General features: G+C 43.8%; 1 protein-coding gene and 1 long non-coding RNA gene across 5 annotated transcripts in view; one reads left to right on the forward strand and one right to left on the reverse strand.

The window, feature by feature from the left end:
• Positions 1-717: 717 nt before the first annotated feature.
• LOC144298500 (uncharacterized) lies at positions 718-8,337 on the reverse strand. 2 transcript variants are annotated; one of them, XR_013365435.1, is made up of 3 exons: positions 8,252-8,337; positions 7,404-8,126; positions 718-1,337 (listed from the first exon to the last, which is right to left on the reverse strand). It is a non-coding gene; the product is annotated as an uncharacterized LOC144298500 (long non-coding RNA). The 2 variants fall into 2 exon arrangements; XR_013365434.1 differs by lacking the exons at positions 7,404-8,126; positions 8,252-8,337 and adding an exon at positions 3,359-6,152.
• SLC9A8 (solute carrier family 9 member A8) overlaps positions 6,792-24,611 on the forward strand; it is a 70,634-nt gene continuing 52,814 nt past the window's right edge. For 2 of the 3 annotated variants that reach the window (XR_013365433.1, XM_077873532.1), the window contains exons 1-4: positions 6,795-7,042; positions 7,508-7,555; positions 8,965-9,143; positions 15,734-15,814. Coding sequence is in view for 2 of the 3 variants with exons in the window: in XM_077873532.1 (XP_077729658.1) it covers positions 7,017-7,042; positions 7,508-7,555; positions 8,965-9,143; positions 15,734-15,814 (334 nt within the window). In the remaining variant the exon portion in view is untranslated. Of the gene's footprint in view, positions 7,043-7,507; positions 7,556-8,964; positions 9,144-15,733; positions 15,815-24,611 lie in introns of all 3 variants that reach the window. The other variant, XM_077873533.1, reaches the window with a different exon arrangement.

Below are 24,611 nucleotides of genomic sequence, written 5' to 3' on the forward strand. Positions count from 1 at the left end.
ACTAGCGTCCAGTGAATCTTTCACTTTTAACATAGTGCCGCTGCCCTAAAGCATGCTGAGGTGTGCAAGTCCAGACACACTCCTGTTTTATTGTCTCCACAGCATAGACCTCTAGCCTTTTACCTGAGTAGGTGCCCAGTTGCCTAGATTCAGTTGGGGGCTGGGAGGACATGAAAATCTGCTTCTTTTTACCCAATTTCCTTTATTTTCACACCCTCCTCTCCACCACCCACCTCCCACTCCCATTTTAATTTTACTTTCAGAGGCACCTAGTGTCACCAATTCCAGAGCCTTTTGGAGGGTTTTCTGGGACAGGGGTGTAAATCAGGGTGGCCTGTGGCTTTCCTCTCTGCTGCCTGAGGATTGGATTTTCTCAATTCTGTTGAGCCATTTAAACCTGCCTTCTTTCTCTTCTCCAAAATGTTCTTACCGTTGTCTCTCTCCTCTCCTATTCCCTTATCCTTGAGGGCTTATGCTTTAAAAAAAATGAATCTTGGGGTGCCTGGTTGGGTTAAGCATCTACCTTCAGCTCTGCTCAAGATCCCAGGATCCTGGGATCGAGTCCCACATAGGGCTCCCTGATCAGTGGGGAATCTACTTATCTCTCTCTCTCTGGCCCTACCTCCCCCCGCCACCCCCCCACCCCCCGCTCATGTCTCTCTTCTCCTCAAATAAATAAATAAAATCTTTAAAAGGAAAAAAATCTCTGCAAAATCATAAAAGCAAAAAAATGTTAGTTTATATCACCTGGCAAAAATATAACAAAATTAGAAAGGGATAAAAAATTTACACAAACACTCAGTAAGTAGGAAATTCTAAAACACTCCCTAAGTAAATCCTGTCTCAAAGCAGAAACTGTGGAGATGCCTGGCTGGCTCAGTCAGTAGAGTATAGGATTCTTGATCCTGAGGTCGTGAGTTCGAGCCCCATGTTGGTCACAGAGATCACTTAAAAAAAAAAAAAAAAAGGAAAAAAAACTATAATGAAATCATCATGGGTCAAAACTCATGAGTTATCCTCAAAGCAGATTTTCAAAACAAAGTCATACTCTTGAATGTTTATATCAGCCATGTGTAGGTATGTTGTCAAGCAGGTTGCCCCTGCAGGCAGCTTGAGCTTAACCCTACTGGGTACCTGTGTCTAGAACAGACATTTCAGACTTGTCCCACCCCTCTGGGTGAGGGAATGGGGGTATTTATCCTCTACTTGCACCAGTCACTGGTTGAGGGCTGTTCTGGAAGCATTCACTTGTGCTGGCTTGTGGTGTGTTGAGAGGAAGCCTGTGGGCAGCAGTAGGACTCTCCAAGAGTAACCTCTTGAGCAGGCACCAGCAGAGTCTGTTTTGGGAGAGAGCGAAAAAAGAAACTCAGATTCCCAGGCCCCACATCTGAGATCCAGTAAGTCAGTGATAGGCCTGGAATCTGTATTTTTTCACAAACTCTCTCAGGAGTATCTGTTGCACCTGATTCCACTGAATTCTACAAACCCAACCTTTTCATTTTCACCTAGTAATTGTAGTACCCGTTACCTGCCAGATTAAAATATTAAATTCATAGGCATTGAAAAATTAGCCCCGACTCATATGTAAATCCATGTGAAACAATACTAAACAATAAACATAAAGGGAAGGTCAACACAGATTTTCTTTTTCTCATGGTGCGTTAAGCAGAATAATGGCCTCCCAATGACATCCACTTGCTAATCTCTGGATTCTGCAAATGTTATGTTACGTGAAAAGGGGGAATTAAGGTTGCTAATCAGTTGCCCTTGAGATGGGGAGATCATTCTGGATTATCCAGATGGGCTCAATGTAATCACAAAGCTCCTTCTCAAAGAACGAAGGAAGGAAAGTCAGAGCCAGAGAAGATGAAATGACCAAATCAGAGGTTAGAGTGATGCCATTGTTGGCTTTGAAGGTGGTAGAAGTGCCCACAAGCTATAGGATGTGGACAGCCTCTAGAAGCTGGAAAAGGCAAGAAAGCAGATTCTCCCCTAAAGTCTCCAGAAGGAAGGCAGCCATGACAACACCCTGAGTTTAACCCCATAATACTTCCTCCCAATAGAACACAAAGATAATAAATGTAGTTGGTTTGGAAAATTCCTCTAATATGTCTCTTAATATATATCTCCTACTGGTTCTTCTATTCTGATTGAACCCTGAGTAACATACATGGGAACCACTTTGATTCCCTTTTTAAAATACATGAAATACCAAATTCATTGAAAGCTTTCGTTGGGCCCCTTGTTTTGTTGACAGCTTCAGGTTTTCTAAGCTCTGGGAAAAGAGTGAGGAACAAGACATCAAGTTTCCACATCTGTAAAATTGCGCTAATCAGAATACCTCCTAGGTTATTATACTGATTAAATAAGTCACTGAGCATAATGCACTTGAGCAATGCCTGGTACAGAGTAAGGGTTCAAGAAATGTTAGAAGGTGCCTGGCTGGTGCAGTCGGTTAAGCATCTGACTTGGTTTGGACTTGGGTCACAACCTTGGGGTCATGGGATCCGAGCCCAGTGTCATGCTCCACACTCAGCACAGAGTCTGCTTGTCCCTCTCCCTCCCCCTCTGCCCTTCCACCCCTACACACCGCCCTTGTGCTCGTGCTTATGCTCTCTCTCTAAATCAATAAAATCTTTTTTTTTTTTTAAGTTAGAAGAGGTAAGGAATGGAAGAAAGGCAGAAGAGAGATACAATCTCTCTGCTTCCAGGGGGCTTAGATCTAACTGGAGGAAACAGGATGATAAACTCAGGAAGGAAAAAAGAAGAAGGAAGGAAAGAAGGGAGGGAGGAAAGGAAAGGGGAAAAAATCTGACCATGATAAGTGCCTCAGAAACACTTATGTTTAACACTTCATACTGGGGTCAGCAGCCCCACCCCCCAGGGGCAAATCAGCCTGCCACCCTCTATGTAATGGCTTGTGAGCTGGGAATAGTTTCCATGTTTCCAAATGGTTGAAAACAAGTACCATGAAAATGCCAAGAAATTCAAATCTCAATATCCATGAAGTTTTATTGAAACAAAGCCATACTTATTTAAATCATCTAAGGTTGCTTTCCCACTGCAAAGGCAGAGTCAGATTGTTGCAACAGAGATCTGAATGCCCACAAAACCTAAACTATTTACGGTCTGGCTCAGTACAGAAAAAGTTTGCTGGCTCTTGCTTTAGGCTGAGTGGTCAGGGAGGCCCTCCCTGAGGAGATAACATTTAAGCTGAGACCGGAATGGCAAGAAAGAGGAAGGTTGGGGGTAGGAAGGCAGAAAGAACAGAGAACTAAGGTAAGAGCTTCTCTCTAATCCTGTAACAGCCTTCCAAAGAGGGGCTCTGTCAAAAATTATGATGGGGGGGGGCGGTCACCTGGATGGCTCAGTGATTGAGCGTCTGTCTTCGGCTCAGGTGGTGATCCCGGGGTCCTGGGGTCAAGTCCCACATCGTGTTCCCTGCAGGGAACCTACTTCTCCCTCTACCTATGTCTCTGCCTCTCTCTCTGTGTCTCTCATGAATAAATAAATAAAATCCTAAAAAAAAACTTATGGGACTCAACCAGGACCTGTTCTAGCCTCTTTTCGGCCTGGCACAGCACAGGAGCCCAGGATCTGTGTGTTGAATAGCTTTGTTTGCCTTTCTGGGAGTAATGATTTTAGATTGGTTCCCAGGAATAGGTGAGAAGGGCCTGGGATTTGCCCTCAGGCCCAAGGGTAGGTGTTCTATAGACTCCTATTTGGCAGCATGCCAATGAGCGTCACAAAACTGGCCCTGATAACAGGATCTGTGGCAAAGGCAGTGGGTGGAATGCCAGGTAGAATGGGGCAGCCCTCAGAGAATTCAGGAAGCTGCTTTCATCCTGAGTGGCCCTACAGCTGGCAGCTTGATACAAAAAATCCTACCCCCAGTTTGCAGGGGCCAGACTCCAGCCAGGGGTCTTCTGAGAGAAGACTCAGAAGAGAACCTGACTCTGAATCTTCTCTGAGCCAGTTCATTTCTGCCAGGCTCTGTGATAAAGGAGAGAAATGAGGTGTTGGCCCTATTTTAGAGCCAGAGAAATTCAGGTGGTGGAGAGCTACAAGGGATACTTGGTAAAAACACAGACTCTGAATCCCAGCCTCAACATTTCCCCCGTGTGTGATTTCAGGCAGGTGGCTTCCGTTTATAGATACGATAGTATCTCCCTCAAAACAACAACTACAAAAGTACAGAATTAAGGAAACAATAGCTCAGCACCACACCTACAGGAAGAACTCAATAAACATTGCCTGATCCTAAGCACATTCCCTCAGTTAGCTGTGACAACAGCTCTAAGAGAGTCTAGATGGCAGAAGATTCTGGGTAGGAGCCAGACAGATCTTGTCTCCACCCAGTTCTTCAGAGCCAAATCCTTGAAATCATCCTTGACTCCTCTCTTTCCTTTAGACAACACAGTCCCTCAGCAAATGCTGCCTTCAATATACACCCAGAGAAGCCAAACGTTCCTGTCATCTCCAAGACATCACCTTAATCCAAACTGCCATCACTTCTCACCCAGATTAGCGCAAAAGCCTCTTAAGCTGTCAGAGGGCTGCCAACTACCCAACTCCCCACAAGCAAGCAAAGGGGTCCCGATAAAAGTCAGGTCAGAACACTCCTCAAAATCCTCTGTTTCCTAGCACTTCTAGAGTTAACTCACTTCTTTATTTGTTCAATGATCATTTATTATTGAGTATCTACTATGTGCTAGGTGCTGTTCTAGACACAGGAGATAAAACAGAACAAAACAGACTAAAACCTCTGCACTCAGGAAGTTTATATCCTCCTAGAGGGAGGACAATAAGCCAATGTAGAAGTAAAACATACAATATGTTAGGTGTCATGGAGAAAAATAACTAAAGGAAGGAGATGGGGTTTGGTATTTTAAACAGGGTGGTCAGCATATGTGTAATGAATAAGGTAAGGGTTAAATAAAAAGCCCAAAAATGGTAAAAGGTGAGATCCAAGGGGCAACTCACAAGTGGAGTATTCTAGACAAAGGCCTGAGCAAGTACAGAGGTGGAAGTGTTCCTGATGTGTTTCAAGCACACAGAGGAAGCCACTGTGACCACAGCAAAAAACATGCAGGAGGGGGGAAAGTGGATTGAACTCAGACGGGTAAAGGGGGCCTCAGAGGGGTAAAGGGGACTGGGTTGTTGAGTCCTGTGGGTTCTCCAAGTCTTTTTTCTTTGATTGAGACTAGAAGCCAGTGGAGGTTTTATTTTACTATTATCATAATAATAATAGAGAGAGAGAGCACAAGCAGGTAGTGAGGTGGAGGGAGAGGGAGGAGCAGGCTACCGCTGAGCGGCAAGCCCGATGCAGGGCTTGATCCCAGGACCCTGAGGATAATGATTTGAGCTGAAGGCAGACACTTAACTGACTGAGTCACCCAGGTGCCCCTATGGTTATTATTATTTTTTTTAAAAAAATATTTTATTTATTCATGAGAAAGAGAGAGACAGAGACATAGGCAGAAGCAGGCTCCTTATGGGGAGGCAGATGCAGGACTTGATCCTAGGACCCTGGGATCATGCCTTAAGCCAAAGGCAGACGCTCAACCACTAAGCCACCCAGGCGTCCCTATTATTATTATTTTTAAAGATTTTCTTTATTTCAGATTTCACAACTGGAGGGGAGGGAAGGGACAAAAGGAGAAGCAGACTCCCTGCTAGATGGGGAGCCTGAACCAGGGCTCTATTCCAGGACCCTGGGATCATGAACTGAGCTGAAGGCAGATGCTTAACCCAATTAACCACTGAGCCACACAAGTGCCCCACCAGTGGTTTTAATTTAAGTAGGGTAATGACTGGGGTTTTAAAGAATCACTAGGCTGGGCATGTGGCTGGCTCATTTGGAAGAGCATGTGACTCGATCTCGGGGTCGAGAGCTGAAGCCTCATGTTGGGTGTAAGGATGACTCAAATAAATAAAAAACTTAAAAAAAACATTTTTTTTTTTCCCAGGATCATTGGGGCCCACTGTGTGGAAGACCACAAGGAGCAGCCAGCAGAGCCAGTGAGACAGTTTACAGTTCAGGCAGCTACAACAGCTGTTACGAGATATGATGGCTTGGAGCAAGGAAGGAGGTGGTGTCATATTCAAAAGCCTTACCCAAGAGTAGGAGCCCTCCTGATGGGGTCCCTCTTCCCCCCCCCCCCCCCCAACAAGCCATGTTCCTTCCCTCCTGTATCCCGTAGGCCACAAACCACAGCTAGGCACATACACGTGTGTAAAGAGTATTTGTTGACTCAGTGAAAGAATTAGTGAATGATCCAAGCCTAGAGCATCATCATCACCTATTATTTTTTTTTTTTTTTTTAAGATTTTTTTTTTTAGGGAAAGAGAGCGTGAGCAGGGGGTGGGGCAGAGGGAGAAAAGCAGATTCCCAGCTAAAGGCAGAGCCCCAGGCGGGGCTGGATCCCACCACCCTGAGATCCTGAGCTGAGTGCAAATCAAGTCAGAGGCTTAATCAACTGAGCCACCCGGGCGCCCCCACTAACGATGGGCATATAGTCAGCATTCAGTAAATGTTTGCACATAGAGTACAGCACAATTCTGCAAGAACCAGGTGGCTAGTCCTCTTTGCAAGGAGGAAGACTGGGGCTCGGACAGGAATGTGTACCCCGGGGTCCCTCTGCACAGCCTAGACTAGAAGCTTCCTTCTAGCCAAGTCCTGGACACTGGGTGGAGAGTGCTTGCTCTCAGGGTGAGTCACGATGACTTCACAGGAGTTTCGCTCAAAGGTTCTCCGCCCTGCGATGAAGAGAAGCCGAAACTTCACGAGGCCAGGAGGTCAGGGGGCCCAAGGAGGTCAGGCGTCCTAAAATCGCCGGGGCCGGGTCCTCCCACCTTCAGGCCACAGAGACGAAGGGCCAGAAGGGCCGCCCGCTCACGGCCGAGGCCCCGCCCCCCGCTCGCCGGCCGGCCCGCGCCTCCAGCGGAAGCCGGAAGCAAAAGCGGTCCCAGCTAGCCCCTGGCTCCGAACTCGGTGGTCTTGGAGGCTCCGCAGGATGGGGGAGAAGATGGCGGAAGAGGAGTGAGTGGGCTTTTCCCGGGCGGCGGAGGCGGCGGGGCTGGGCCCCGGCGGGTGACAGCGAGCGCCTCGGGCCGCCCTCCGGCCCCGAAAGGCGGAGCTGCTTGTGTCGGTTGGCCGGGACTGACCCTGCCGGCGCCAGCGAGGAGGGCGGGAGGGACGGGCCTGGGCCCAGCCCGGCCCCGCAGCCTCCTGGGGGTCGGATCCTGGTGCCGGGACTCGACAGCCCAGGGCAGGCCTCGAAAGGCGCCTGGCGGAAACCGAAACCCAAATTCCGCTTCCCCGGTTTTCGATCTTCTGATGATTAGGGAGAGCTCCGCCGCCTCCTCCAGGAAGTCTCCCACCCCCACCCCCACCCCCACACTTAGCCAATCGCCTCCTCTTCCACCGTAACGGTCATTTTTCGCATCTGTTTCCTCCACTGAGTTTCATTCATTCGTTAACTGTTGGCCATTTACTCTATTCCAGGCCGTGGGCACATAGTAGTGAAGGAGGCCGACCAGGAGCTGCCCTCAGGTAGTTTCCATTCTAGTGGGGAAAAGACCGCACGCAGGCGAGGTGGTGTCAGAGCTCTAAAAGGAAATGGCAGTGTTAGGATGGGGGAGTCCCCTTAGCAGAAAGTGACGTGCCTGTCGAAACTTTGATGATGAGAAGGAGGGTTGGGAGAGGGAACAGGCAAGTGCAAAAGGCTAGAAGCAAGAAAGAGCTTCATGTCTTTGAGGAGCAGAAAGACAGGCAGGATGGCTGGAACAGAAAGAGTGAGGGGGGCTAGGTGTACAAGATGAGGCAGGGATGGGGGCAAGGGGTCCCGTGTCCTCCAGGTACTTACCCGCCAGGACCACTCTTTAGCCCGTCTCTGTATCCGCCGGGCACAACCTGTTTCATGCTATATAGATGCCCTACCTGTATGAGCCGGTTTGTAAAAACAGTAGCAAGGAACCCCCCGTGGTTGAATTCAGACTCCCTCACCTGACATCTTTGCAGATGTGTCTCGGCTGGCTGGGTGGTCCTTTCATTTCCTACTTGCTCAGCACATGCACCATTGACAAGACACCAACCTGGGCATCCGCAGCATAAAGCAGTGGCCCTGTGATTACACGATTGGTCTCAAACCTGATTCTGCCACCGGTTAATTGAGATACTGGGCAGGTTACACAACCCCTCTGAGCTTCAGTTATTCATGGGTGAAAAAGTGAAAGGAATAGTGCCCACCTCAGGCCTGGTGGGCCCATTAAATGAGAGGTTGTAGGTGACCTTGTTCCTGGAGTGAAGCATTGACTCAATAAACATGAGCTGTTATGATCACAGTTGCAATGGTTATTATATGAATATTGCCCTAGTTTACAACAGTCCCACCCCAAAGTGCGGAGTGTGCACTGGGAGGAACATAAGAGGTGGGGTGGGTGCAGTATTACAGAGGAGGTTACATTTGAGCCTTTAGAAATCTGAGAAGGATTCTGTAAAGCGGGGTGGGGTGTTCCGACCAAAATCAACAATTGGGTAAATTTGGGTGGCTTCTTCAACCTGCTGCTATAATTCAAGGAAAAGAAAGTAAATAGGAGAAATAACGGCGCCAAGTAAATAGCGCTGGATCCTGGAATGTGATGAGACTTCAGTTTGTCTCCATTTAAATCCCTCATTAAATGCCAAAGAGCAGGCAGTGTTTTGTGTCTACATGGGCCCTGGCTCCCCCTTGTTGCTGTTCTCTGAGTGGCTGTGTTCAGAGCACCTGAAGACCCTGGTACTCTCCTGCTATGGCAGGCAAGAATTCTCTGAATCAGTGTCTCTCTTAGGCCTGCCTGGTGGTTGTAAGAGTTGTGAATCCCGTCATCCTCTGTGCAGGTTCTCCTTCTGTTTGTGTATATGTGTTGACACTTGGGGCCCTTTTCCCTTTAACTAATCCTGCTGCTTTTTGTGTCCAACAGGTTTCCTAACACAACTCACGAAGGTTTCAATGTCACCCTCCACACCACCCTGGTTGTCACTACGAAACTGGTGCTCCCGACCCCTGCCAAGCCCATTCTCCCTGTGCAAACAGGGGAGCAGGCTCAGCAGGAGGAACAGTCAAGCGGCATGACCATCTTCTTCAGCCTCCTCGTCCTAGGTGAATGTGGAGACACCCTCATCTGCCATCTTGAGTGTCTGTGTGTGTTATCTAGAAGGTCAACCCTGTCTAAGCCACCATTTACGTAATATCAAGCCTTCCTTCCATTTGGTTTGACATCAGACACTGAGGGACAATGATAAGTTAGTTCGTAACATCACAACAGCGTGCTCCTTTTTCTTTCTAAATCATCGAGCTTAGCAATTCTGAAGAGCTCTTTATATAGTAGTATCTTAGATGTCATTTGGAAGAAGGGATTTTTGACCCGGAAAGAACCTTGAACTTCTTCTAGCTTAGTGGATTTCAAACCCTGCTCATGAGTGTGTGTGCGTGTGTGCGCGCGCACGTGCACGTGTGTGTGTGTGTGTGTGTGTGTGTAGGTGGTGGTAGTAATAGCAGGAGGTGGGCTAAGTCAAATGGGAGAGCATCTGACTTTCTGACCAGAGCAGCATTTGGTCTCCTATCTATTAGGCTTCCATGTAAATTTTGCTTAATTAAAGGTTTTGTTGCTGAGTAAAAAATCCAACACCCCTTTCCTTACCCTTTATCTCCCATCAACCATAGTATGATTTTTTCCCATATCTGTATACCACCTACGCTGTTGTTTACTTATGTAGTATTTTTCTTTGAACAGATTCACTCTCAAACTTAAAAGTCTCGTTCTGTTCATCCTCCTCCAGTAACGGGTGAGAAAATTTAGGCCCAGAGAGATTAAGCAATTGACATGCCTCGTTTCTGGGGAGACTAGAGATTAACATTTGGGTTGCCAGACATCAGTTGAGAAGTTTTGGTAAAAGGCAATACATTAGATGCCTCCTCGAGACTGTAGACAGCTGTCTTAGACAAGAAAAGCCAGTTGAAACTGGACAACCACTTTGGACTAGCTAAGGAAGAAATAGCTTGAAACTTGGCCCAAATCCAAACTCTTCCTGGAAGAGTGAAGTTGGCATATTTACATTTTGTTTTTCTTTAATGATACTGAGCCATATTTTGAATTAAATTAGGTCTCTTCAGAGGACTAGGAAGTACAACTGGATTAAAAGGTGCAGAGCATTTCACTGATGTCATTGAGGACTTTTTTGAAGAAAACTAGAACTTATTTCATATTTATATTTGGATTCTGCTAATGGCCAAATAATTTTAATAAACCAATCACTTGATTTAAAGTCCCAGGACTCAGCCTTATCTCTCACAGATTCTAAAAAACCTTTAAATTGGGGGCACCTACATGGCTCAATTGATTGAGCATCCAACTCTTGGTCTCAGGTCTTGTGCTCACGGTTGTGAGTTTCAAGCCCACGCTGGGTGAAGAGCCTACTTTAAAAAAAAAGACACACACACACGACTTTTAAGTGGAATACTGAAAAAGTACACAAACCACAAGCATGAAGTCTCCCATACGGACCTGATATGCTCAAGTAATTGTGTACCTGGTGAAGGTAGTTGAATTCTGCATCTAGGGGATTCCTTCAACAATCAAGGACTCTTCTTTTTTTTCCTTTTTCCTCTGTGATAGTAGCTGAATATAAAGAAAAGCAGTTTTGTTTTCTTTTTTGTTTTTTTTTTTTTTAGCAGTTCTTTTCTTGATCAAGAAGTCTTTAGTACCTGAATCCTTAATCCTGAAGGACGAGTATTATTAGCCTCTGTACATTGTTGTCAGTTTGATATGGTAGGATAGCATACAAGGCGGGCCTGGATGCAAACTTTTGTTTTGTAGTGACTTTGTTTTCACGGGAAGATAAAAAGTGGTAAGTCAGACTTTCAAGGTGATTTTCAGGGTGTGGAGCAATGAAGGTTAGTTTCTGACAGAAACCACGAAGCAGGTTGTTAGTACTTTTTAATCCTGGCAAAACCCTGTGCAGTGGTAACACATCTTTGGGGCTGGAAAGGTCTGAACTGTATTTATGAGTGCTGTGTATTTTACTTGGATTGTCATTTCAAACAGATCATAAACCTAGACTCTAGAGTCACACTAGCATCAGATGGGTTTTGTTTTCACCTCGTCAGACTGTTGGCAGTCTGAATTGGTATCTCCACTTTTTACGTGTAAGTCAGTATGTGTTAGCAGAATGGAATGCTTTCTTTTTCAATAAATTTGAAGGCATTTTTGCTTTTTTCCTGTGTGTTATCAACAACATTATATATCTCATATGTTAGATGTCCAGACAATATATATCTGATAAAGTATAAAAAAGTTTACAGCTAATGGATATCTTCTAACTCACTAAATACATGAACTGCAGTGAATTGAAACTACTAGTCATAGTTTATTCTAAATTTCAGGAACTCCCAACCTGGAACACATTTAACCACTTTTGTTTATTATTTTTTAGAGATTATTTATTTACTTGAGAGAAGGAGAGTGCATAAGCACAAGTGGCGAGAGGGGCAGAGGGAGAGGGGGAAGCAGACTCCCCACTGCACATCTTTTAGGAAAATACTATTTTCTTTTATATATATATATATTTTATTTATTTGACAGAGACAGAGCACAAACGGGGAGCAGTAGGCAGAAGGGGAGGGAGAAGCAGGCTCTCTGCTCAGCGTAACTACAGCCCAAGACCTATGAGATCAAGACCTGAGCTAAAGGCAGACACTTAACCTACTGAGCCACTGGGATGCCCCTTTTTACTATTTTAGTCAAGTCAAATGAAAGTGTAATTTATGTCTTATAAGCTTGTCAGAGGATTACAGTGTGTGCTCCCCTTTTTTTGAGGAAGGATGATAAAACTCTGATTACTCTAGTTACTTTTGACTTTAGAAGCTTGAAATCATTTGACTTACACTTAACCCTTGCTGATCTTTGAGTCTGAAGAAACAATGGTGAGTCATTTTTATTGAGTTAACAATTAGCATTGTATGATACATTTTATGGGCCATTAAGTTTAATGGAGTTATTAAAATTGATATACCTATGTTTTAATATAGTTTCCATAATTATTACTTTGGGCATGAACATTTAGAAGCATATTAACTTGTGGTATCCCTGTCCTCCATACCGCATGGAAGCTTTTGTCTTTTCTTGTTTTTTTCTCAAATATCCTTGAAAACGTGTACTTGTATGTGTATATGCAAATATACGTTCATAAGCACATTCACATATACAGGTACATAGAGCTTAGATAGCTTGGATTTTGTTTGTTTTAATATAAGTAAGATCCTATAACTTGCTTTTTCATCTTGCAGAATGTCTTGGAGGTCTTTTTATGTTACTGTTTTTTGTATCTACTTGATGTTTTTTTTCTTTTAAAGAATGTATATGTGTTAAACATAAAATATATACCATTTTAACCATTTTACAGTGTACGATTCAGTGGCATTTAGTACACTTACAATGTTGTGCAACCACCACGACTATCTAGTTCCAGAATGTTCTCATCACCCTAAAGGGAAACCCAGTACCCATTAAAAGCAGTCATTCCCTATTTTCCCCACCCCCAGTCTCTAGTAAACACTATTTTGCTTTCTATCCCTAGGAATTTGCCTACTCAGAATATTTCAGGCAAATAGAATCATACAATATGTGGCCTTTTATATCTGTTTTCTTTCAGTTAGCATTGTATCTTCAAGGTTGATAGCATGTGTTAGAAGTGCATTCATTGTTATGGGTGAATAATAATCTCTTGTGTAGATAAACCACATTATGTTTATCCATTCATCAATTGATGGATGTTTGGGTTATTTCTACATTTTGGCTGTTGTGAATAGTGCTGCTGTCGACATTTGTATACAGGTTTTTGTGTAGACATATATTTATTTCTCTTGGATACATACTCAGGAGTGGAGCTGCTGGGTTAAATGGTTATTCTATGTATAGCTTTCTCAGGAATTTCCAAACTCTGTACCATGTTATATTTCCTAGTGTTCCAGGATCTCTACTTCCTTGCCAATCCTTGTTATTTTTTACTTTTTAAAAAATTTTTAAAGATTTTTTTATTTATTTAATCATAGGAGACAGAGAGAGAGAGAGAGAGAGAGGCAGAGGCACAGCAGAGGGAGAGGCAGGCTCCATACCTCTTGGGTCTCCAGGGTCACACCCTGGGGTGAAGGCAGCTCTAAACCACTGAGCCACCCAGGCTGCCCCTAACCCTTGTTATTTTTGATTGTGTTTTGTTTTGTTTTTTAATGATGGCCATCTTAGTTGGTGTAAAGTTGTAGCTCATGGTCTTGATTTGCATTTTTCTAATGATCAGTGACATTGAGCATCTTTTCATGTGCTTATTGGCCATTTGTATCTTCAAAGAGATGGCTATTCTGGTTCTTGGCCCATTTCTTAAATTGTATTGTTTGTCTTTTTGTTGTTGAGTTGTAAGAGTTCTTTATGTATTCTGGTTACTAGACCCTTATCAGATAAATGATTTACAAATATTCTCATCCATTCTGTGGGTCTTTTCATACTTCATTCTTTTAAGTGGCTGAGGACCATTACCTGGCATTCATGAACCTCATATTTAGTTATCTCTGTTAGAGATAGGTTTTTCCCCTTTGCTTTTTTTTTTTTTTTTTTTTTTTTTTTTTTTTTTTTAGAGAGAGACAGAGGGGAAGTGCAGAAGGAGAGGGAGAGAGATGCAGGGCTTGATCTCATGACCCTGAGAGTTGAGGGTCCTACTAAACCACCAAGGCATCCTTCCCCTTTGCTCTTAAAGGTACAAATTGATGTTTGATTTATTACAATAAGCTTTTTTTATTTTATTTTTTTAAGATTTTATTTATTCATGAGAGACAGAGAGAGACAGAGACACAGGCAGAGGGAGAAGCAGGCTCCATGCAGGGAGCCCGATGTGGGACTTGACTCCGGGTCTCTAGGATCATGTCCCGGGCTGAAGGCGGCGCTAAACCACTAAGCCACCAGGGCTGCCCACAATAAGCTTTTTAAATTAATTTTTTCATCTAGCATGGTGCAAAAAAAGAACAGAAACTGAATGAACTCCCTAGATCTATATTCGGTCTACTTATGTGCCTGCCTTTTTAGACAATAGGCCTGCTCACTGGTCACATGTTGTGCTTATGCCTTAGAACATTTTTTTCTTGCTCTTACTATTTAATGTAGGATTTTTCTAACTAAGTTAAATATTTATAATAAAATAACACCACAGATTGATAGCTTAAAGCACAGAATGAAAGGAGGACAAAATTTCTCTATGTACAACTGTTTCCTTTTTCTAGCCACCTGGTGGTTTTTGGTGGGCCTAAAGATATCTGGTTTGTCAGTGCAGGCTCTGAGGGTGGCCACTTAACCGCCCTGCAGATTGTTTAAACGTTTCCTTTTATAAAAAAAGCAACAATTATTTTTAGTGCTGTTAAGATAATACTGTGATTAATGAGATGGTATACCACCTAGGTGCATAATAAAAGAAGGAGACATGCACATTTGGATTTGGACCATGAAATTACATTTAGGAATTATTTATGTGAAGGTATGCTTTGGGTGGGGGGTGTCCAGAAATACTTCTTTCAAACAGGGTTTTGTTTTGTTTTAAGATTTTTTATTTATTTATTTGAGACAGAAAGAGAGAGCAGTTAGTGAGAGAGAACTCGAGTTGGCGGGGAGGGGCAAAGGGAGAGGGAGAAGCAGACTCCCTATTGAACAGGGAGCCCAATGCAGGGCTCAATCCTAGGACCCTAAGATCATGACCCAAGCCAAAGGCATATGCTTAACTGACCCAGCCACCCAGGCTCCCCTCTTTCAAACAGTTTCACATCCTTTTGTTTCCTTTCTTTTCTTTCATGACAACACCTCCATGAGAAAAGTCAGACATTATTCTTATTTTGGTGACTGAGGAACAAAGGCAATTGAGTGGGAGGTGGTGGGTGCCTCTGGTTAAGAGCACAGGGTTGGCATTGGGCTCAATCCTGCAGTACCTATGAATGACATGACCTCTTGAAGCCTCTGTTTTTACATCTATAATCAAAGGAGATTATGATAATAATAGTTAGGAGGGGTGTTGGAGGCCAAATGAGACAGTGTTTGGGAAGTGCTCAGTGTAGCGCCTGGCTCATGCGCAGCCCTCAACCAGTGGGAGTCCTGGTCCCCCAGCCAAGAAGCAGGCACCCCATCTTTTGCTCTTGCTGTTCTCATCATCAGCTCAAAGTACTTACTTTGTCCTCTTTATACAACATTCTCACTTCCTTCTGTATTCAAAGAGAACCAACCACATGGTAGCAAAATACTTTGTGTCAACATGTTATGTTGCAGTTATTTTTACATAAAAGTGATTGATTTCATTGACTTCCTTCTCACCATTCAAGTTTTCTAGTTGATTACTTCAAAAAAGTTGACCATTTCTTAGAATCAGAGAGATTTGAAGAAATGATTGTAGAAGGCTTAACAGGCTAGAAAAACTGAAGATATCTGTTGCTCTTTCAGTGACCACTGGAAAACAAAGTAGTCCAGGCATATGAAGAAATATGGAGACAATGCTATAAACACTGTGAATCTGTTTCCAGGTTAAGAAATAAGAGATTGAAAATACAACTGCAGTTTGTGTCACTGTCCCTTGTACATTTTCCTGGCAGCACCCCCCAGAAGTAACCATGGCTTTGAACTTAAAATTGTGCTGTTTTAACAATGTCTTATTTTTTCCCTGCAGCTATCTGCATCATATTGGTGCATTTACTGATCCGATACAGATTACATTTCTTGCCAGAGAGCGTTGCTGTTGTTTCTTTAGGTAAGTGCTTATCAGTGATCCTATAAGAAAAGCAGTAACAATACCATTTTTTGAGTGCCTCCCTAGTGCCAGGAACCACATGAGATATGATATATTCCTGATTTCATTTAAATCCTCACTGCCATCTGTCATGAGGGTATTATGATCCCATTTTACAGATGAGGACACTATAGCTCAGAGAGGGGTGATGACCTCCTAAAAGTCCCGTAGAACCCCCCCCCCCCCCATATTACTCAAAGGCCTTTCTGCTTCTAGAACTACCTTTGGGGCACATTGACTGTGTTACTAGGCTGTGCAGACCTGCAACTCAACTAAGGCAAGCAATTGATGCTTAATTCTTAGGGTCATTGAATTTTACAACCTGAAGGGTCTCTCACTTTATGGTTTAGGAAGGAGAAGTGGCTCACTTCCATGTCAGTCAGATCTAAAGTCTTCTGGAGCATTCCATTCTACCTCACTTACATTTCTCTCTTGTTTCCTGCAGCAATTAATTGTTAAGATAATTAGCCTCTGTATGTCAACTGTCCTCCAATAATAAATATTAAAAGAAAAAAGATAATTAGCCTCTAGAGGCTAATTTAGTATCTACCGATACTATTTCGGTATCATAATAGATACAAGCTTACATGAAAGTTAATTGAAATGGTTAATGAAAGTGCAGGGACCTTACTTTTCAGTAAGTATTAAAATCAAGATGAAAATGTGGGTGGGGGTACTTAAGGCATAGTATATAAGTTTTCACTAAGGTCAGCTAAGACATTCATCAGTTTGTGATATTGTAGTTACTCTTACTAGTTTCCACTTGCCTACTAATGATATTTAATTTTTCCTTATCTCCACTGATGCTCTACTTAATTTTCTTTGCCTTGTGAGTCTTATTTAGCATATTTAGTAATAATTTTACAGTACAGCGATGGTTTAGGTTAGCTTTGGAGATGGAACATTCAGACTTTGATTCACCTTCTTTTGTCACCATCTGCATTCCTACTACCCTGGTTCAGCTCCTCCTGTGTTTCCCCTGGGCCTCATGTTTCTACTAAGTGCCAGGTTCTTGCCCATGATCTTTTGCATTGCCCCCTCACATAAGCCTCATAACTCCCTAGTGATGCCATATCTTAAGGAAGAGACACCACTGGGTAGTACTGATCTTCAGTAAATAATTGAAAAACAATTTTACTCGAATTCCTGTTCTCTATTTAGCAGGCTCTTGAGCTGCACATCCTGGCAGATTCGAACAACCTTCACTAACAAGATAGTTTTCGAGCTCTAAGAATGGGATGATCGTTTATTAACATCCTTTTCCTGCTATCAGGAACATTGAATGTAACCTATACAACTAATAACCTATTCAGGGACATTCAGTAAAGACTTAAAACATGACTCCAAGGAGTGTACAGTTTTGTGGTCAGTTTTCATAGTTTCTCAGAATAAGAACTATAGTTGGTATGCATTTAGGTATTATGCACATGGAAACGATGGTTCTTATAATTTGGTTTGGAATGTCATGTTCTTCACTCTTTGAATGTTTGGGTAAATGCAGGTCAGCGGGGATCCCTGGGTGGCGCAGCGGTTTAGCGCCTGCCTTTGGCCCAGGGCGCGATCCTGGAGACCCGGGATCAAATCCCACGTCAGGCTCCCGGTGCATGGAGCCTGCTTCTCCCTCTGCCTGTGTCTCTGCCTCTCTCTCTCTGTGTGACTATCATAAATAAATGAAAAAAAAAAAAAAAAAAGAAAAAAAAAAAAGTGCAGGTCAGCGAACACCAGTGCTTGTATTAGGAGTTACAGCAGACATTGTTGGTTGCCTACCCAAGAGCCATGTCCCCCTTCTTCCTTGAAAATAGAACTCTAATTTTGATCAGGTATCTTGCCACAGTGCACTGAAGAAAGATAGGCCCATCCAGGTCAAGACTGGTCTTTATGCCATCATGATAATTCCATTCCCCTTTACCATTGGTTGTACAGGGTGAAGGCAGCGAGGCAGTGGGAAACCCTGTTCTGGCCTGTGAGACCACAGTGAAGTGCTGAGGTAGAGTGTACTTTATCCTCTCCGCTAAGAAAATTTCCCATACCTCTGATGCTGTCATGTGAGGATATAATGCCTGGAGCACTGGTAGATGTCTTGTAATCACTGTGGCTCAAAGACAAAATCCAGAATCCTAAGGATTGCCAAGGGGACAGATGGGAAACCTGGATTCTTGACTGCAGTGTTGTTTTTGTTGAATTGATAGTTCTAGAGCTGCCTGTTATATGAAATAACAAACATCTGTGGCTTAAGCCATTTTTATGTGGGTGTCCTTTTACTTGCAGCTAAAAGCATCTTAACTGATACAGGACTCTTCCTATTTAAGGGACAATATTAATTGAAATTGATTCAAAGAAAAAAAATTGGTGGGGGTGGAGTTGCATACACAGTGGCCCCTGGAACCGAAAACCTACAGGTAGCACTAGCTTCAGACTTAGCTGGATCAAGTCTCTTGGACTGTTTTTCTTTATTTTTCAACAGTGCTTCCTTCCCTTTGTTTTGGCTTCACTCTCAGGCAGGCTCTCTCCTGAACCCTAGCTTCAGGCCTGCTCTCCTTACCATAGCAATCACAGTGGGAAAAGTAGCCTCCTCTTCTCCCTCTTTCCACCAGAAGTTGTAGGATGAACTCTGACCTCATAGCCTCCCTAGCCTGGACAGGACGGAATGGTGTTGGGGATTGGCCAAGGGTCTCTATCCACAGGGTTTCTTTCTTCACTGATAGAGCAGAAATAACGTAGCATGTACAGCTAGGTCATGGGAAGGTTGATGGGAAGTAAGTCTTGCTTTCAAAACTTCCGGTAGCTAACTCAGGTGATTGGAATGCTGAGAACGGTTCCAGGGAGAGTGCTGGGGTCCAGAAAATATTTTTTATTATGTTAGAGGACGTTTGGTTAGAACTTAGAAATGCTGACAAAGCTATCAAAATAGTTCTGTATTTCATAAAACCATGTGAATTGAAGGAAAACTTTTTTTCTCTTATTAGAGCAAAGTGTAACAAAATATTGAGATATCCCCCATTTCAATAATTTCCAAGTTTTGTGCCAAAAAGAATCTGGATGAAGCTGCCAGAGAAAAAGGTTTTCTTTCTTTCAGGGATAAACTCTCCCAGCCTACCTCTTCTAACCCAGAGTTGCTTTTCAGTTTGCAGTCATGTAGAGACATGATTAGCCTTTGATGTTAAACATTCAGAGTTCCTGGGGCACCTGGATGGGTAAGTGGTTGAGCGTCTGTCTATCTTTGGCTCAGGTTGTGATCCTGGGGTCCTAAGGTCCTGGGATCAAGTCCCAAATCAGGTTCCCCACAGGAACCTGCTTCTCCCTCTGCCTAAGTCTCTGCCTCTCTCTCTGTGTCTCTCATGAATAAATAAATAAAATCTTAAAAAAAAAAAAAAAAGTTGATATAAAAAAGGACTGTCTGCCTTTAAAAGCACATTTTCCCCTTCTATTTTATTGTATTTTCAGATGAATCTCCAGACTTTTCTCTCTTTTTTTTTAAAGATTTTATTTATTTCAGAGAGAAGAGAACATGAGCATGGTGTGGGGCAGAGACAGAAGCAGACCCCCTGCTAAGCATGGATTTTTTTTTTTTTTTTCCGCCAACATGATCAGGACCCTAGACTCATGACCTGAGCCAAAGGCAGACACTTAACCGACTGAGCCATCCAGGCATCCCAACTTTTCTCATTCTTTATAAAAAAGTATCAGCATGAAATTCTAAAGATATTTCCTTGACCCTTCTTCAAAGCTTTTGGATACTTTCTATACTTAGGGAATTCTGTAGCTTAGGCCTTTAAACCCCCCCCCCCTTTTTTTTTTTTTTGCACAAAGAACTATACAGAAAAAGAAAAATCCTTTTCATTGATAACTTCAGCTATTTTTATTATTAGGCTTCGTTCTCTTCCAAACCATTTGTAGGCATATATGTGGAGATTAGATGACCTTACTTGGTTTGAGTTTTTATCATTTTTGTGTTCTTTCCTTTTTACCACCCTTTCCATATTAAGATATGTGAACATATTAAGTTCACATATTTACTTTTATTGGTGCTGATTGGCTATTTTGGGCTGAATTTATAATGAATAAAAATGAAATAATTGTACTGCTTACTATCTGCTAGTGCTTACAATCTTTCCAGTAGCAAAACAGGAGATTCCCACCCCCCCCCAACATATTTTTAGAGGAAAAGTCGGAAGGGGTCAGATACGGACTGAAAATTTGCCCCATCCAAATGCCAATACGCTGATAATTAGGAAACCCAGATTTGATGGAATCATTGACTAGGAAACACCGAAGTGCTCCTTTGTCATCACCTTTTTAACTGTGTGCCTTTAGTTTTATTAACTCATTCTTGTTTTAACTATAAGATTTTAGATTTCTTTATCGAGTGCTCCTTTAATTGAGTAGAAAGGAATGAAAAATCACTCAGTCCCTGAGTTATTGACTAAAAGTAATTCAGGAAAAAGCAGATGTAGTAATGATATTCTAATTGTACTTAAGTTCTTAAAAAAAAAAAAAAAGTTTTTTTAAGACAAAGGGAGAATCCTAGCTGTAACAATTTCTGTTCCTTTTTAGACTATTAAAGTTTAACCAGTGCTGACGCAGCTTACAGCGGCTCACAGGGAACTCTCACTGAATCTGCAGTGCCATGATTTTCATTAGAGAAGAAACAGGCATTCATTTGCTGGTGTTAGAGTAGTGGTCTTAGAGGCAGAGGCCAAAATTGGTTGTCAAATTGACAAAATGGTCACATTAAGCTCAGGATTTTCAGGGCTGTTGCATTCCAAGGAAGAGTGCTAGCACAGATTTTTATTAGTTCCTGGATGTATGGGTCAGAAGTGATGAGGTCCTCTTGGAACTCCTGTTGTTCTTTTACTGCTGTGAACTAAATGTGTGCTTGGTCTGGAATAACTCCCTTTTTTTTCCTGGAGTCTTGTTTGGACTTTCCTAGTTTTATGGTCTCCTTCTCTTAGTGGAACATTTTATCATCCGTATGTTGTATTTTATACTTCAATCTTCCAGTTACGCCAGAGTAGGGAGATAAGCTCAAATTTAGAATAAGAAAGATTGTTAAGTAATTGTATTCTGAAAGTTGCTATATTTGGCTGATTTCTTGAATTTCCTCCTTCACCACCTAAATGTTCTCCTTTTTGGTGGAAAAAGGAATAATGTTCCTCTGAAAATGTGAGCTACTTTAAAAACAAAACATATAAAACAGGCTTTCCCCAGAAAACAAACAGCCCTGAAGTATGGATTCTAATCCAAACTGGTAGGACTTCTTTTAGAGTATCTTTGAATAGAATAGGTGGCAAAATCAAGGATTGGATTTTCAAAATTACCTTATGATAATATAACTTGGTTCTATAATTACAGCTGACAAAATGTGCTAAAAACATTTTCAAAAAATCATTTGGCTAAAAGAGTATAATATAAGTAACTATATTTCTTTTGCCTCATATAGTAGCAGACCTGTCTCCTCATGATGATCAGGGTCAATTATCCCTGCCAATATGGTTGCCTGTTTCTAGGCATGCTGGTCTATTGGCTCAAGGAGCCCAAAGGGACCAGGCAGCTGCCATTGTAACTCTTACAATGTGAACCCTGGTGGAAATGTTACCTTCTGGGAGCCAGGACCTTTCAACCCCCTGAGCCTAAAGTTTCAGGCTAAGGAAGCAGAAATTCCCCAAATAGGACTGTCCATTCCCAAGTGAGTCCCTGAGAGTGATGTTGAGTGGGGCCACTCCTACTTTACCCACTGTGTGCTATACCCATGCTTATCCTTGGGGATATACCGCCCTAAAATGGCCCTTGGTTTGAGGAGTAAATTGCAATCTGGGGGAGAGCTCCGTTCTTCACAGGATGTCATCTCCAAGCTGGTGCCTCAGCTTCTTTAAGAGACCCTGTTACAGGGGATCCCTGGGTGGCTCAGCAGTTTAGTGCCTGCCTTCAGTTCAGGGCGTGATCCTGGAGTCTCAGGATCGGGTCCCACATCGGGCTCTCTGCATGGAGCCTGCTTCTCCCTTTGCCAGTGTCTCTGCCTCTGTGTGTGTGTGTGTGTGTGTCTGTGTCTGTGTCTGTGTCTCTCATGAATAAATAAATAAAAATTAAAAAAAAAAAAAGACCTGGTTACAGCTCTGGCTGGCTGGCAGCTTCTGGATGGAGTGTTACATGGTATATGACTATTATGGAATCCATGGTCACATGCCTACTGCTGCATCTTTTTTTCCCATAAAGTGAATCTCTTGGTTTACCCATTGTTATGCAGTATCCCACTTCGGTGGCTTGGACATTTGTGGACCATTGGACAATGGCACTAGCCAAAGGACATCCAGCCAGCATGCATCCAGTCTCAGTCAGTATGAACTACCACCCCTTCCAGGGTGGAAGAGGTCTGAGGTAATCGAGCTGCCATCATGTAGCTAGCTGGTCTTCACAAGGGATGGAACCACATCAGGGGATAGGTGCTGGTCTATGTGGCTGTCCAGCCATCCATCCAGCAATGGTAGTAGCTGGAGCAGCCATAGTGAGGAGGAGTTCGTGCTGTTGAGCCCCTGCACAGCTCCCATTGTAGTGTCTGTGATCATGAACCCATTGCATAAACACTGAAGTGACTGAGGTGAGAGGCTGGCTGAATCTTCCATGAACCAAGCTTGAGTGCTTTTTCCTCTGTCAGCTGGTCTTGAAGAACTCCCATCAAGAAGTAAGCACTGAGAGAGAGATGTTGACGTAACAGCTGTGGAGGACACAGAGGCCTGTGGTGCCTGTTCACGCACCTGTGCTCGCGCCCTGTAGACCTGCACAAGCCTCAGTGTGTAATGTTACACTTTCATCTTTCAACACATTGCTGCTCAGCCCACCCAGCCCCCAAACTGAGTAGTTATGGCAACCTACTTCTAAAGGACAGTTCTGAGCACATGAGCATCTGATGTCCCATGTCTAGATACTCTGTCTGTACCAGGGCCCCATAGCATGCCAAGAGCATTTTGCGTTTTCTCCTCAGGTGGTTTTCAAATTGCTGCAAATGGCAGGACCTTGCTTCAGAACCCTAGGGAACTATGCTGAGCAGCCCTCCTATTGCGACTTGCCTGAGATGTCACATACCATACCATTCTACCATAGATCATTCTAGTACCATACCATAGATGGTATGCAAAAGCAGCAGAGCTGCTTAAACTGCAGCTGGACCTGCTGCAGGGCCTCTCTTCTGCCCCCCCCCCCAAAAAAAAGACTGTCAGCCTCCCACAAACCAGTAAATGATTGAAGTAGTTTTCTCCAAACCTGGAGGAGGCCTACCAGGCATTGCACTGCTTTCTTAGTGGTGGGAGGTGGAAGGTGTAAATCTTGTCCTTTACTTGGAGACAATGTCCTGTCATGCTCCAGACCACTTGACCCCTAACAGCTTGCCAGATGGGCAGGCCCCTGAAACTTTCTATCCTCTGAAGCCTGTGTGTCTTACCAAGACATCTACTTGCCACTTCTTGCTTATTGTATCAGGTTAACGTGATGTCCACAGTCTAGTGGATCAGCATGTTGTCCTGGGGTACATATGGTCTGGGTCCTTTGGGACTAGGTTATGACAAAGCAGGAGTTAACATAAGGCGCTCGACTTATCTGGGGCTCGTCTGTAATCGTGAAATAGCCTGCAGAACTCTGTATTCCAGCAGGGAGGTTGGAGCACTTCTGCCACCAGACGGTCTCCAAGAATCTGTGGGCTGAAGGTGCTTGTGTGCATCTCCCCTGGGTAACTTACCCAGGTCACAAAGTCCCACTTCTTCCTTAGCAGGCCTGGCAGGAGAAGGCATGGATGTTCCTTCTCGAGTGCAGCTTTCTTGGGAGATCTGCCACTCTTGCACTTAAGTCCCAGGCCTGATCTTTAGCTCTAGAAACCCTCCAGCTGCAGGAGATGAGGGTCTGCTTACATGTTGCCAGGGAAGCCCTCTGACGCTCACCCTTTGCTTTTAAGTTGTGATTGTCTAAGCCTATCATTTTCTCTCTTCAAAAGATCAGTGGCCTTCCGCAGCCACCACACAACTCCACTGCTCTTATGTTCCCCACACCTCTCCAACACCACAGGCACTGCCTGAGCCACTGCTTCCCACCCAGTGTCTGACCCAGTCCATCACAAGGGAGCCCTAGCAGTGGTACTGCTGCCCCTGGGAGTAACCATCGGGATTGACCACCGTGCTGGGGTCCTCATGGCCAGCTGGCTGCTGAGCTATCCAACTCCAGAGTACAGCACCTTTCAAATTTGCCTCCTAGAGCCACTCCGCTCCTGAAACCAGTTGTCTTAAGTTGGCTGCCTGAAAGCAGAGTCTGAGACAGGGCTGGGGACATGTAATTTATGGAGGGGTGCTCGAACAAATCTGCAAGAAAGGAAGTAAACCAGACTTCAGGAGGAGAAAGAGCCAAACACCAGGCCGGATCTCAGCTTCAGTCTGGCCTTAGCCTCACCAGGAAGGCCCAGGGACTAGAACCCACACCATGGTTGTCCCTCTTTAAAGAGAGGGAGTTGGACTCCCACCACCCTGTCAGTCATTGTCTATGAATTGGTGTGGGGTGGGTGTAACCTCCTGAGAAGGTGCCTCTTGGCAGCTGAGGGCATTTTTCCAGAGTAGGGGACAGCTGCGAGCACTTAGCAGCCAGCATTCTCAGCGGCTCCCACAGATGGGCCCAGTGGAAAGAGAATTAAAAATGCCTGTACCCTTGACCCAGCAATCCCTCTTTCAGGGGTTTGTGCTCTGGATGCCCCAACCCATGGGGAATCATGTATTTACTCAGA

This window comes from Canis aureus, chromosome 26 (genome assembly GCF_053574225.1).
Source record: "Canis aureus isolate CA01 chromosome 26, VMU_Caureus_v.1.0, whole genome shotgun sequence".
Lineage (NCBI taxonomy): Eukaryota > Metazoa > Chordata > Mammalia > Carnivora > Canidae > Canis > Canis aureus.